At 44.5% G+C, this 14,388-nt stretch overlaps 1 protein-coding gene and 1 long non-coding RNA gene across 53 annotated transcripts in view; one reads left to right on the plus strand and one right to left on the minus strand.

The window, feature by feature from the left end:
- LOC126985345 (uncharacterized) overlaps positions 1 to 4,570 on the minus strand; it is a 74,618-nt gene extending 70,048 nt beyond the window's left edge. For 22 of the 50 annotated variants that reach the window (XR_007738633.1, XR_007738629.1, XR_007738612.1 and 19 more), the window contains exons 1-3: positions 2,442 to 4,144; positions 181 to 2,273; positions 8 to 78 (exon numbers count right to left, since the gene is read on the minus strand). This is a non-coding gene — a long non-coding RNA (uncharacterized LOC126985345). Of the gene's footprint in view, positions 1 to 7; positions 79 to 180; positions 2,386 to 2,441; positions 4,150 to 4,215 lie in introns of those variants that run through there. The other 28 variants (XR_007738637.1, XR_007738634.1, XR_007738628.1 and 25 more) reach the window with 17 other exon arrangements.
- Positions 1 to 11,661, plus strand: part of LOC126985343 (histone-arginine methyltransferase CARMER-like) — a 29,952-nt gene extending 18,291 nt beyond the window's left edge. The window contains exons 12-14 of one of the 3 annotated variants that reach the window (XR_007738586.1): positions 4,607 to 4,740; positions 5,601 to 6,949; positions 7,061 to 11,661. Coding sequence is in view for 1 of the 3 variants with exons in the window: in XM_050840103.1 (XP_050696060.1) it covers positions 4,607 to 4,740; positions 5,601 to 5,765 (299 nt within the window). In the remaining 2 variants the exon portion in view is untranslated. Of the gene's footprint in view, positions 1 to 4,606; positions 4,741 to 5,600 lie in introns of all 3 variants that reach the window. The other 2 variants (XR_007738587.1, XM_050840103.1) reach the window with 2 other exon arrangements.
- The last annotated feature ends 2,727 nt before the right edge of the window (positions 11,662 to 14,388 follow it).

Below are 14,388 nucleotides of genomic sequence, written 5' to 3' on the forward strand. Positions count from 1 at the left end.
TTAAAACCTCAATTCCGCACTGTTTTCCACTTCCACTCTCTCCTACTCTTCCACATAATTTTTCTCACTCTCTCGCACCTCATCTTCCTCCCTCTCTTCCACTCTTAAAACCTCAATTCCACAGTCTTCCACTTCCACTCTCTCTTACTCTTCCACATAATTTTTCTCGCTCTCTCGCACCTCATCTTCCTCCCTCTCTTCCACTCTTAAAACCTCAATTCCACACTGTCTTCCACTTCCACTCTCTCCTACTCTTCCACATAATTTTTCTCGCTCTCTCGCACCTCATCTTCCTCCCTCTCTTCCGCTCTTAAAACCTCAATTCCACACTGTCTTCCACTTCCACTCTCTCCTACTCTTCCACATAATTTTTCTCGCTCTGTCGCACCTCCTCTTCCTCCCTCTCTTCCACTCTTAAAACCTCAATTCCGCACTGTCTTCCACTTCCACTCTCTCCTACTCAGACTCCTCCGCCATTACTTCCAAGTGCATCATTTTCTTTTCTCTCTCCCACCTCATTGTAAACTCAGACTCCGCCGCCGCTGTTGCTTCCGAGTGGCTGGGCCGGCCGTTGCTAGGGGGGCGCGCTTGAGGGCTTGGGGTAGTTACGACAGCGGCCTTATGGTTCTGCGGCCTCGTGCGTTCATTTCCCTTTCTCACCATCGGTTCAGTATTGTCCCTCAGCCCTGTCAGGTGATGTTGTCTCACATTGAGATGCTACAACTCAACCCCCTTTTTTATTTATATTATTATTATTATTATTACTATTATTATTACCATTATTATTGCTCTCGTTATTGTTGACCCCTAATGACCTTGGTGTGGCTTAATGCAGCTACATGCACACACTCGTAAGTTAGGTCGGAAGCCGCGTTGCCAGATTGTTGTAATCCGCCTCCGATGTTTTGACGATTTCCGACCCCGATAACTGCCTCCATATACAGTTATCGGGTTTTTTTTTTATTATTATTATTTTTTACAGCAAAGGAGACAGCACAAGGGTACAAAAAAAGGAAACAATAAAAAGAAAAAAGCCTGCAATAGTTAATTCTTAGTGTTTCATTTTTGCAACAGCTATGGCTCAGACACCTTCATTTAGTACAGTTATCGTTAAAAATGGTTGATTCTTAGTGTTTCTTTTTTGCAGCAGCTATGGCTCAGACACCTTCATTTAGTACAGTTATCGTTAAAAATGGTTGATTCTTAGTGTTTCTTTTTTGCAGCAGCTATGGCTCAGACACCTTCATTTAGTACAGTTATCGTTAAAAATGGTTGATTCTTAGTGTTTCTTTTTTGCAGCAGCTATGGCTCAGACACCTTCATTTAGTACAGTTATCGTTAAAAATGGTTGATTCTTAGTGTTTCTTTTTTGCAGCAGCTATGGCTCAGACACCTTCATTTAGTACAGTTATCGTCAAAATTGGTTAATTCTTAGTGTTTTTTTATTTATTTATTTATTTATTATTTTTTTGCGATAGCTATGGCTCGGAAAACGGTTAATACGAGGCTCTGATGCGATACTCTGGCAATGTTGGTTGGAAGGTTGGTTAGGGCAGGACATTGTGGCTTGAAGGAGGACGGTTGTTGGGTGTGTGCATGGCCTCCACCGGACAGAAAGTGAGCCCTGTTGTGTAGTGACTGTAGAGAATAAAGACTTAGAGCACCACACTTGCTTTTTCCTCTCCCTCTTGTTGGGCGGGGAAAGGTTGACTCCACCACCACCACCACCACTGTCACCACCATTCATGTTCATCATCAAAGCAGAAAGGTTAACTCCACCACCAACCGCCACCACCACCATTCATGTTCAGCACCAAAGCGGAAAGGTTAACTCCACCAACACCACCAACCACCACCACCGCTGTCACCACCATTCATGTTCATCACCGAAGCAGAAAGGTTAACTCCACCACCACCACCACCACCATTTACACTCACAGTCATCAACAGTTTGCAGGGAACCTTGTACAGTAGACCCACAGTTTAGCTTGCCAAACCTCTACCATCCCTAGAAGAAGAAATATTAGCATTTGAATTTACCGTCAGTGTGATGGTTTCCAGAAGTGACAGAATGGACCAAATTGTGGAGTGTGTGTGTGTGTGTGTGTGTGTTTCTATATGTGCCTATTCATCTGTACTGTCCATCCAACTTTCTAATGCAAGAGTTAACCAGTATCTCAATTCTTTCACCTCTACTGATGCAAGAGTCAATCAACATCTTTATTTTTCATTTTTATGCTGTCCAACTCCCTAATGCAAGACTCAACCAGTACCTTCATTCTTTCATCCCTTTGCTGTCCAACTCCCTAATGCAAGACTCAGCCAGTACCTTCATTCTTTCATCCCTTTGCTGTCCAACTCCCTAATGCAAGACTCAGCCAGTACCTTCATTCTTTCATCCCTTTGCTGTCCAACTCCCTAATGCAAGACTCAGCCAGTACCTTCATTCTTTCATCCCTTTGCTGTCCAACTCCCTAATGCAAGACTCAACCAGTACCTTCATTCTTTCATCCCTTTGCTGTCCAACTCCCTAATGCAAGACTCAACCAGTACCTTCATTCTTTCATCCCTTTGCTGTCCAACTCCCTAATGCAAGACTCAACCAGTACCTTCATTCTTTCATCCCTTTGCTGTCCAACTCCCTAATGCAAGACTCAACCAGTACCTTCATTCTTTCATCCCTTTGCTGTCCAACTCCCTAACTGAAGAATCAACCAGTGTGTGTGTGTATGTGTGTGTGAGAGAAAGCGACATCAATTTAGTCATCAGAAAATCACTAATGTAAACCAGTTATGTATCTCTATCAAACATCCACCAACATCCACCAACATCCAACTTCATTCCCAAGAGAACATTTTACATATAGAAAGTCACCCAGCGTGGAGGTTCCGAATCAGATGACAGAGTTACAAGTGGTGTTATTGATAAGCCTTGTGTGATAGCAGGCTTCCTAAGGGCTTTTATCACCCTATAAGTCCTCTGTTTTTTGCCTATAATGTTTTTGATGGTAATGTTAAGTATTCAGTTTGTTATAAGGATGTGTTTGTGGGCGCTGTATATCTTAGTCTGAAGGAGTAGGTTATAAGATGTTTTTGTATCCAGAGTTTTTGTTAAGCTGGAAGTTTTCTCTCCAATCCCTCACCTCATTTCCCTCCACCCTCACCTCTCTCCTCCTCCACCTTCCTCCCTCCTCCCCTTCTCCCTCCACCTCCTTCCCTCCCTTCCCTCCTCCCTCACCTCTCTCCTCTTCCACCTTTCCTCCCCTCCCTCCCCTCCATTTTCTCCCTCCACCTCCTCCCCTCCTCCTCTCCCAATCCTCTTCTCCCTCCCTCACTTTTATAACCCTTTTCAGTCTAATCTTTCCTCTCCACCTCCCTATCTATCCTCCCTCTTGTCAGCCTAGTGGTCAGGGCTTTTCAATATGAATGTGTAGCTTCGAGATTTCCATAACAAATACTATGGCCACTAAAACAGCTGATTCACCTTTTCCTCCAGTGTTCAGGATATAATGAGTACAAACACACTCTCCTTATATCCTGGACTGAAGGAGTAGGCGGATATGATGTATTTGTGGCCATAGTTTCTGTTCTGGAGGTCTTGTTAGTTGAGTGGTCGGGACTTTTCTATGTGGACGTGTAGCTTCAAGGGCAGAGTCCACGAGTCCTTCAAGTTGTTTGGTATTATAAGATATTTCGCCACGCAAGAACACATATTTGACAAGGCTTTCATTGGAGTCGTGGGCATTTCCAGGAGTAGTTTTATGACCCTGGTGGTAGTTTGGCCCGTCCTCTGTACCATAAACCTAAGAAACACATTTTTGACAAGGCTTTCATAGTAGTCGTGGGCATTTCCAGGAGTAGTTTTATGACCCTGGTGGTAGTTTGGCCCTTCCTCTGTACCATGAACCTAAGAAACACATTTTTGACAAGGCTTTCATAGTAGTTGTGGGCATTTCCAGGAGTAGTTTTATGACCCTGGTGGTAGTTTGGCCCGTCCTCTGTACCATGAACCTAAGAAACACATTTTTGACAAGGCTTTCATAGTAGTTGTGGGCATTTCCAGGAGTAGTTTTATGACCCTGGTGGTAGTTTGGCCCTTCCTCTGTACCATGAACCTAAGAAACACATTTTTGACAAGGCTTTCATAGTAGTTGTGGGCATTTCCAGTAGTTTTATGACCCTGGTGGTAGTTTGGCCCGTCCTCTGTACCATGAACCTAAGAAACACATATTTGACAAGGCTTTCATTGGAGTCGTGGGCATTTCCAGGAGTAGTTTTATGACCCTGGTGGTAGTTTGGCCCGTCCTCTGTACCATGAACCTAAGAAACACATAGGTTGTGTCCCGTCTCCTGGTATCTGTTCCCTTCTCCTATAATTCCTTCCCCTTCTGTCTCTCTCCGCCATATGACCACAGATGTTGCGCCGACTAAACAAAACTTTCCAACTTTTTCCTTCCCCTTCTGTCTCTCTCCAGCATATGACCACCGATGTTGCGCTGACTAAACGAAACTTTCCAACATACTTTCCCAATCCTTCATCTTAGTAATGTCGTAGGTGTTTGGCGGTGGTTGGTATGTGGACCGTTTCAACCAACTCAGTATTTCAGGTCAGTCTAATTTGGCTTTAGGGAGCACCAACCTGGGCTCTCTCAACCTGCCCTTTCAAAACGCATCCTCAAGGAGTGTGAGTCTGCCGGCATCCTCTCCTGCCTTCTCCAGCTCCACACAGTCCGTCAGGCAGGTTAGTGTGGCCTCCAAGACTCATCCAGTACCTCTGTTGCTTCATCTGTACTGTCCATCCAATTTTCTGATGCAAGAGTTAACAAGCATCGTAACTCTTTCATCCCTATGCTGTCCAATTCCCTAATGCTTAGTCAATCAGTGTCTTCATTCTTTCATCCCTGTACTATCCAACTCCCTAATGCAAGAGTCACCCAGTACCTTCATTCTCTCATCCCTAAGCTGTCCCACTCCCTAATGCAAGAGTTAACCAGTACCTTCATTCTTTCATCCCTGTGCTGTCCCACTCCCTAATGCAAGAGTTAACCAGTACCTTCATTCTTTCATCCCTGTGCTGTCCCACTCCCTAATGCAAGAGTCACCCAGTACCTTCATTCTCTCATCCCTAAGCTGTCCCACTCCCTAATGCAAGAGTTAACCAGTACCTTCATTCTTTCATCCATGTGCTGTCCCACTCCCTAATGCAAGAGTTAACCAGTACCTTCATTCTTTCATCCCTGTGCTGTCCCACTCCCTAATGCAAGAGTTAACCAGTACCTTCATTCTTTCATCCCTGTGCTGTCCCACTCCCTAATTCAAGAGTTAAGCAGTATCTTCATTCATTCATCCTTAAGCTGTCCCACTCCCTAATGCAAGAGTCACCCAGTACCTTCATTCTTTCATCTCTTTGCTGTCCAACTCCCAAATGCAAGAGTCACCCAGTATCTCAATTCTTTCATCTCTTTGCTGTCCAACTCCCAAATGCAAGAGTCAGCCAGTATCTCAATTCTTTCATCCCTACGCTATCCAATTCCCTAACGCAAGACTCACCTGGCACCTTCGTCTTCTTCCTCTCCCATGACCTTTGACCTCTCTCCACAGGTTTCCGGAAGTGGCGTCGGTCTGGGCAGCAGCAACTTCCCGGTCAACAGCGCACTCATGATCGGTGACTACGTAACCCCTGGCTCCATTATCCTCCCAACCCAAGGCATCCAGATCAACACCCACTCCACCCTTGGGGCAACCGAAACAACCCAAGCGCAGTGACCGCCCACCGACAACCTTGGTCCTTGGCGGGAGTGTGGTGCCCCTGAACCCCTGAACCCCTGAGCTGCCTCCTGGTTGTTCCCCCGGTTGACCTGACCTAGCCTCACCTGGGTCTTTGTGTCTCTTCGGTTGCTTGGTTGTGGTTGATGGTGAGACGTAACTTGTGGTAGTTTTTTTTTTTTTTTTTTTTTTTTTTTGGCTATGTACCAATTCTCTGAGCTGTGTGGATCGTCTTGACTCTCCTCCTCCTCCTCCTCTTCCTCCTCCTCCTCCTCCTCCTCCTCCTCTCCTCTTATAGATCTGTACAGTGGGGATTTTTATAATAATTCCTTAGACTACATGGAAAGTCTCTCCTCTCTCCTCCTTCTCCTCTTCCTCCTCCTCCTCCTCCTCCTCTTCATCCTCTCCTCTTATAAGGTAGATCTGTTCAGGGAGGAATTTTGTAATCTACAGCACTTGAAAAATCTCACTTCTCCACCTCCTCCTCTTTTCCTCCTCCTCTTCCACTTCATCTGTTCAGGGAGGGAATTCCATAACTTAAACCACTTGAAAAATATCCCTTCTCCTCCTTCTCTTTCTCTTCATGTGTTCAGGGAGGAATTTTGTAACCTAAACCACATAAAAAATCTCTCCACTTCTCCACCTCCTCCACCTCATCCACTTCATCTGTTCAGGGAGGGAATTCCGTAACTTAAACCACTTGAAAAATATCCCTTCTCCTCCTCCTCTTCCTCTTCCTCTTCATATGTTCAGGGAGGAATTTTGTAAGCTAAACCACATAAAAAATCTCTCCACTTCTCCACCTCTTCCACTTCATCTGTTCAGGGAGGGAATTCCATAACTTAAACCACTTGAAAAATATCCCTTCTCCTCCTCCTCCTCTTCATATGTTCAGGGAGGAATTTTGTAACCTAAACCACATAAAAAATCTCAACTTTCCTTCCTCCTCCTCCTCCTCCCCATCCTCTCCTTAGGGCTCAGGAATCTCCAGTACTTATTTACCTGACACACTAGCCAGCCATACCCTTGATCTCCTCTAAACTAAGGTGCTTTGGGGCTCGGCAAGGATAGAAGGGTTACCAGGAGGAGTCAAGAGCTGGTAGGTGAGAGTCGGACTACCGCTGTGACATGTGCATCGATATGACTAAGTGTTTAGGCTCTGTGTAATGAAGGTATGATGCAAGGTGTTGGATGGAAGATTCAAGAGCTGGTTTGTTAGTAAGAGTGTTCCAGTAAATTCACCTATGATATGACAAGTGTTTCGGGTCTCTGTGTTTATGAAGGTATGACGCAAGGTGTTGGGTGGAAGATTCAAGACCTGGTTTGTTAGTAAGAGTGTTCCAGTAACTCCACCTATGATATGACAAGTGTTTCGGGTCTCTGATGATGGTGGTGTGACGTAAGGTGTTGCTAGGATGATTCAAGACCTGATTTGTGTTAGTAAGACAAGTGTTTCGGCTTTCTGATGATGGTGTTGTTACGTAAAGAGTTGATAGGAGGATTCAAGACCTGGTTTGTTAGCAAGAGTGTTCCAGTAACTCCTTTGATATGACAAGTGTTTCGGGTTTCTGATAATGTGGGTGTTACGTAAATTGTTCCTGTGAAGTCTCAAGAGTTAATAGGTGGTAGAGAGCATGTCCCAGTAAGTCCACCTTTGATAATACAAATGTTCCGGCTCTCTGATAATGTGGGTGTTACGTAAAGTGTTCCTGTGAAGTCTCAAGAGCTAGTATGTGGTAGAAAGCATGTCTCCACTTTTGATAATACAAATGTTCCGGCTCTCTGATAATGTGGGTGTTACATAAAGTGTTGCTAGGAAGATTCAAGAGCTGGTTTGTGGTAGAAAGTGTCGTAGTAACTCCACCTATGATGTGGTGTCGTACGAGCTATCACTATTGTTATTATAAGGGACAAATGAGGTAGAGAAGGAGGTATGCAGATATAGGTGGCCATGAGAGTGTCAGGGTAACCACCTTCGATATCGCAAGTGTTCAGCTCCTTCGTAAGATGTGCGTGTGGTGTGAGGTGTCGAAAGCAGGCAGGAGGCACTAATACCATCACAGGAACACCACCTTCGATATTGCAAGTGTTCAGCTCCTTCGTAATATGTGCGTGCGGTGTGAGGTCTTGCCAGGAGGCGTCAAAAGCTGGCAGGAGGCACTAAAACTCTCACAGGAACACCACTTTTGACAATACAAGTGTTTAGCTCCTTCGTAACATGTGCGTGTGGTGTGAGGTCTTGCCAGGAGGCGTCAAAAGCTGGCAGGAGGCACTAAAACCATCACAGGAACCACCTTTGACGATACAATCCACTCCTTCGTAATGTGTGTGTGTGGTGTGAGGTCTCGCCGTGAAGAGCCAGGAGCGTCGCCACGGCTTCACCATTGATATTAGGGGTGTTTTGGCTGCAGGTGTGAAGGGGTGTATGGCGCTGCTGGTGTGCTGTGTTGCCGGGGACAGCATAGGGCAGCTGGCGGGTGGTAGCTCGAGTGTCCGGCCCCATGGAAGTGACCTGTACTAGTTTGGTCAGCCGTGTCCTTGACTTGTGTATAATAGGTCAGGAATCCTCACCTTAGCTCTCTCTATGTGTGTTAGAAGTAATCGCTGCAGGGCTACTCGTGTAAGGCAAGGGAATGGCGGTCAAAGATGGTCAAAGATAATGTGTTGACGGTCATGTTTTCCGGTTTGTTTTGACGGCAGTTTTGTGCCACGGAACGCACCAAAAATAATCAAAAGCAGGAATAGGAGACTGACTTTGTTACTTTGTTTGTGTGAGTTTTGGTGTGTCATGGCGCTCCCCAGGGGTGTGCGTCGCCCCCTCTGGTGCTAAGAGTGTCCCGCGTGTTGGCAGCCACCACCGCCGCCGCCGCCGCCGCCACACCCTGGGGGGGCGCCAGTGTCAGTGTGTACAGCCTCACAGCAGAGTGTTCGTGGGCGTAGCCGTAGCTCAACCACAAAATGTTAGGATTACTTGTACATGCAGCAGTTGTTAACTTATGGGCCGCCGCCACAGCCCAGCGTGACAGACCTGGTGGGCGCCCCCTCAGGCAGCCCCCAAGTGTGACGTGCGTCTGTTCTGCGCAGCGCCAGGCCACGGGAGTGTCCTGTGTTGTGTCCTCACGTTTGTTAGCTTCTCTGTAACCACCAACACAACACAGGAGCCTTGTGTTGTCCTGGAGCACCGTAGAACACTGCACAGGCTTGGTGAGGTGCCTGTGGAGGTGCTGAGCAGGCCGCTGTGCTGTGCATGGCCGTGGCCCGCGGTGTTTGTCCTGTGCGTGAGTGAGTGTGTAGCAATAACCGCTCCTCTGACTCACGGAGGCGTCGTCCTGAGGCTCAGGAGTTGACTTTGTCCAGAGTGTGTCTCATAGACACTAGCGATAAGGATTATTATATGCGATTCCTATGGAATTTTTCACGCATCACTCTTGACTATAATTTTACTTAGTTGTAACGATCCAGTGTTGTAGTGTGCCGGAACAGGCGTCGGGAGGCCTGTGCGCTGCCGTCACTGCCCAGAGCTTAGTTAAGGTGTTCCTCGTAGGCCTCGCGCACACGCCACGCCTCGGCCCCGCAGACCGCACCGCCCGGGAACCATCCTCTCACGTGCTGGAAGGTCCATGTTCTGTCCAGTCCTGACATTTGGGACGCTTGATCTTATGTTGGTATAATTTTGTGTTGTTTTTGGTTACAACCTCCTGCTTTGACCCTGAGTGATAATTTCTGCTTTTCTCTACCTCTCAATCTCCTTCATCAACTTTTATCAACCTCGTATTTCTTCTTCTCAACCTGATTTATCGACTTTCTACCTCTTCTTTCTTCTACTACTCCTATTTCTACTTCTCAACTTCTTTCTATTATAATTTCTACTTTCTACCTCTCAACCTCGTCTGTCAACCTCCTAGCTTCTCATATCTACTAATTTACCTCATATTTCTACATCTCAACCTCATTTATCAACCCCACAAGCTCTTTGACACTTATAACTAAACAGAATTACAAACCACATACAACACAAGATCGCCAGCCTTTGAGGGAAAAAACCTTATCTCTACTCAAAGTCTAATATCTCTTTTACCTTACAATATTATCCACTCTAGCGCTAAATGACTTAAAAAAACATAACCGAGGACGTCATGTGGATATCAGGGTGGTGCGAGGTTGGCGGGGCTCGAGGGAGTGGGGTTACGGGAGACTGTAGTGATGGCAGCTGTTGTGACTTTGACGAGGCAGAAACAATGCTCACTTCAAGGCAATCTTCTCTTTGGCGAATGGGGAAAAAGACCAAGAAAATCATTAGTTGTGTTATGTATTGTCAGTCCGAGTCAGTCCACTGTGAAATGAAGACTTGTTCCAATGTTGTCCACCTCCTATGTTGATGTACTCCATCTAAGTTCATCTCCACGGTCCAGATTCTCAAGCATATCAAGTCTCACACACCCATACTCGATAAGGCTTTCATAGAGGCTCTGTCAGTACTTCAGTGGGTAGTTTTATGAGCAAACGACTTACTTCAATGTTGTCCAGCTCTTATGTTAGTGTACTCCATCTAAGTTCATCTCCACGGTCCAGATTCTCAAGCATATCAAGTCTCACACACCCATACTCGATAAGGCTTTCATAGAGGCTCTGTCAATACTTCCACGGGTAGTTTTATATGTAAACGACTTACTTCAATGTTGTCCAGCTCTTATGTTAGTGTACTCCATCTAAGTTCATCTCCACGGTCCAGATTCTCAAGCATATCAAGTCTCACACACCCATGTTTGATAAGGCTTTCATAGAGGCTCTGTCAATACTTCCACGGGTAGTTTTATATGTAAACGACTTACTCCAATGTTGTCCAGCTCTTATGTTAGTGTACTCCATCTAAGTTCATCTCCACGGTCCAGATTCTCAAGCATATCAAGTCTCACACACCCATACTCGATAAGGCTTTCATAGAGGCTCTGTCAATACTTCCACGGGTAGTTTTATATGTAAACGACTTACTTCAATGTTGTCCAGCTCTTATGTTAGTGTACTCCATCTAAGTTCATCTCCACGGCCCAGATTCTCAAGCATATCAAGTCTCACACACCCATGTTTGATAAGGCTTTCATAGAGGCTCTGTCAGTACTTCCAAGGGTAGTTTTATGAGCCTGGAGATAGTTTGACAAGACTTCTAGACAGTGGACATGGAAAACACTCATGAGAACCCAACTAACCTCCTCTGTGGCCTTGGGAAATGGATATCGTGAGAGTTGAAAGTGTTTGAGAGTACAGGCCGTGACTTCTACAATCAATCAGTCACTCTCATCCCAAGATCTCAGTCCAGGAGTTTGTGTAAATCTCAGTATTGTTCGGTTGTGTTTATGAAACTTATGTGAAGGGTTAGAAAGGCAATGATACCACTTAAACCTCACTTTTTATACATATTTATCTACTTATTTATTCAAGATCTCAGTGGAGGGTCTCTCTTAAATGGCAGGAGTGTTTGTATAGGGAATTGAAGTGTAATTTTGGAGACTTAAGATGACAGCAATACTAACCAAACCTCATTTTTATACATACTTGTCCAATATTCAAGATCTCAGTGGAGGAACTCATAAACGACAGGAGTGTTTGTATAGGAATTTGAAGTGGATTTGTTGACTTAAAAAATGGCAGCAATACTAACCAAACTCATTTTTATACATACTTATCCATTATTCAAGATCTCAGTGGAGGGATTCATAAACGACAGGATTGATTGTATAAGGAATTGAAGTGTATTGAAGACTTAAAATGACAGCAATACTAACCAAACTCATTTTTATACATACTTATCCAATATTTAAGATCTCAGTGGAGGGATTCATAAACGACAGGATTGATTGTATAAGGAATTGAAGTGTATTGAAGACTTAAAATGACAGCAATACTAACCAAACTCATTTTTATACATACTTATCCAATATTTAAGATCTCAGTGGAGGGATTCATAAACGACAGGATTGATTGTATAAGGAATTGAAGTGTATTGAAGACTTAGATGACAGCTGTACTAACCTAACTACTTATCCAGTATTCAAGATCTCAGTGGAGGAACTCATAAACAACAGGAGTGCTTGTATAAGGAATTGAAGTGTATTTAAAGAGTTAGGATGACAGATAACTCAATATTTCTACTCATGTTTACTGTCGTGTAAAAACTGTCAATATGTCTTCAGTATTGGCCTAGTGGATGACAGACATGACCAGCGGATGACTGACTAGGCTGAATAAGTTAATTTTGACACATTTTAGGACTTTAAGTGACAAGGCTGGGTGTGTAAGGCTGCTGTCTGGTTTAATATCTCATACTAATATACACTCTGACTCCTGTTTTAAAATTGACAATGTGACTTTAGAATTGGCCCAGTGGATGACGGATATTACTTGCGGATGACTGACTGGCTCGATTGGATGAGTTAGATATATACAGTCTGGGTTTAACTTGCTCCCTTATACAAATTGACTCCTGTATTAAAATTTACAATGTGACTTTTGTATAGTCTCTGTGGATGACGGATATTACCAGCGGATGACTGACTGGCTGAATTGGATGACTAGAATATAATACAGCCTGGCTTTAACTTATACTAATACACACACTTTGATTTCTGTATTAAAACTATAAGGGTAACTTTCAAATTGGCTCAGTGGATGACGGATATAACTAGTGGATGACAGACTGGCTAGATTGGATGACTTAAATATATACAGCCTGGTTTTAACTTATACTAACACACATACTTTGATTTCTGTATTAAAACTATCAGTGTGACTCATGTATTGGTTAAGTGGATGACGGACAGTACCAGCGGATGACTGACTATAGGTTGGATGACTTAAATATTGTACTTTATTTTATTATTTTAGAACTTTTTTCCCCAAACTTGTCGAGTGAGCGCCGTTTGTATCTTGTTCAACATATGGAACTTTTTTTTCTTTTTTAATAAACTAGAGAATGAAAAAGTTTATTGTCTATGTGTGTGTGAGAGAGAGAGAGAGAGAGAGAGAGAGACGAAGGACAAGAAGAAGAAGGAGGAGGAGGAGGAAAGACGTAAAAGAGAAGAGGAGGAGGAGGAAGAGAGACGAAGGTTAGAAGAGGAGGAGGAGGAGGAGGGACTTAAAAGATGAGAAGAGGAAGAGGAGGAGAGAGAAGAGAAACGAGAATGATAAGAAGAGGAGGAGGAGGAGAGACTTAAAAGATGAGAAGAGGAAGAGGAGGAGAGAGAAGAGAAACGAGAATGATAAGAAGAGGAGGAGGAGGAGGAGGGACTTAAAAGATGAGAAGAGGAAGAGGAGAAGAGAGAAGAGAAACGAGAATCATGAGAAGAAGAGGAGGAGGAGGAGGAGGGACTTAAAAGATGAGAAGAGGAAGAGGAGGAGAGAGAGGAGAAACGAGAATCATGAGAAGAGGAGGAGGAGGAGAGACTTAAAAGATGAGAAGAGGAAGAGGAGAAGAGAGAAGAGAAACGAGAATGATAAGAAGAGGAGGCCATACTGCTTCCAGGATAGAGACCCCTCTGTGTGTGCCCAGCGCATCACAGAGGTGATTGTCTCCGGAATGGAGGCATACATTCCACGTACTTTCTCGACACCTCATGCTAAAAAGCCTTGGTTTAATCATGCTTGTTCTCGTGCTATTAAAGATAGAGAGGCAGCTCACAAAAGGTTCCAGAGCCTTCGAACTCCCACTAACTTTGACCTTTACATTTCAGCCCGGAATCATGCCAAATCTATTCTCCGACTTACCAAAACTTCTTTCATTAATAGAAAATGTCAACACCTTGCTTCTTCTAATTCTTCCCATGACTTCTGGCAACTAGCCAAAAATATCTCCTCCAATTTCACTTCTTCCTCTTTCCCTCCTCTCCTTAACCCTGACGGCAGCACTGCCATCTTATCTGTCTCTAAGGCTGAACTATTCGCTCAAACTTTCTGTAAGAACTCCACCCTAGACGATTCTGGGCATATTCCTCCTACTCATCCCCCCTCTGACTCCTTTATGCCTGCTATTAAGATTCTTCCAAATGATGTTTTCTATGCCCTCTCTGGCCTCAACTCTCAGAAGGCTTATGGACCTGATGGAGTGCCTTCTATTGTCCTTAAAATCTGTGCTTCTGTGCTGACACCCTGCCTGGTCAAACTCTTTCGTCTCTGCCTATTAATATCTATCTTTCCTTCCTGCTGGAAGTATGCCTTTGTACAGCCTGTGCCTTAGAAGGGTGACCGTTCCAATCCCTCAAACTACCGCCCTATAGCTTTACTTTTCTGTCTATCTAAAGCTTTTGAATCAATCCTTAACCAGAAGATTCAAAAGCACCTTTCCACTTCTAACCTTCTATCTGATCGCCAGTATGGATTCCGCAAGGGGCGTTCTACTGGCGATCTTCTTGCTCTCTTAACTGACTCTTGGTCATCCTCTCTTAGCCGTTTCGGTGAAACTTTCTCTGTTGCGTTAGACGTATCGAAAGCCTTCGATAGAGTCTGGCACCAGTCTTTGCTTTCTAAACTGCCCTCTTTCGGATTCTATCCTTCTCTCTGTTCCTTTATCTCCAGTTTCCTTTCCGGCCGTTCTATTTCTGCCGTGGTAGACGGTCACTGCTCTTCCCCT

This window comes from Eriocheir sinensis, chromosome 59 (genome assembly GCF_024679095.1).
Source record: "Eriocheir sinensis breed Jianghai 21 chromosome 59, ASM2467909v1, whole genome shotgun sequence".
Lineage (NCBI taxonomy): Eukaryota > Metazoa > Arthropoda > Malacostraca > Decapoda > Varunidae > Eriocheir > Eriocheir sinensis.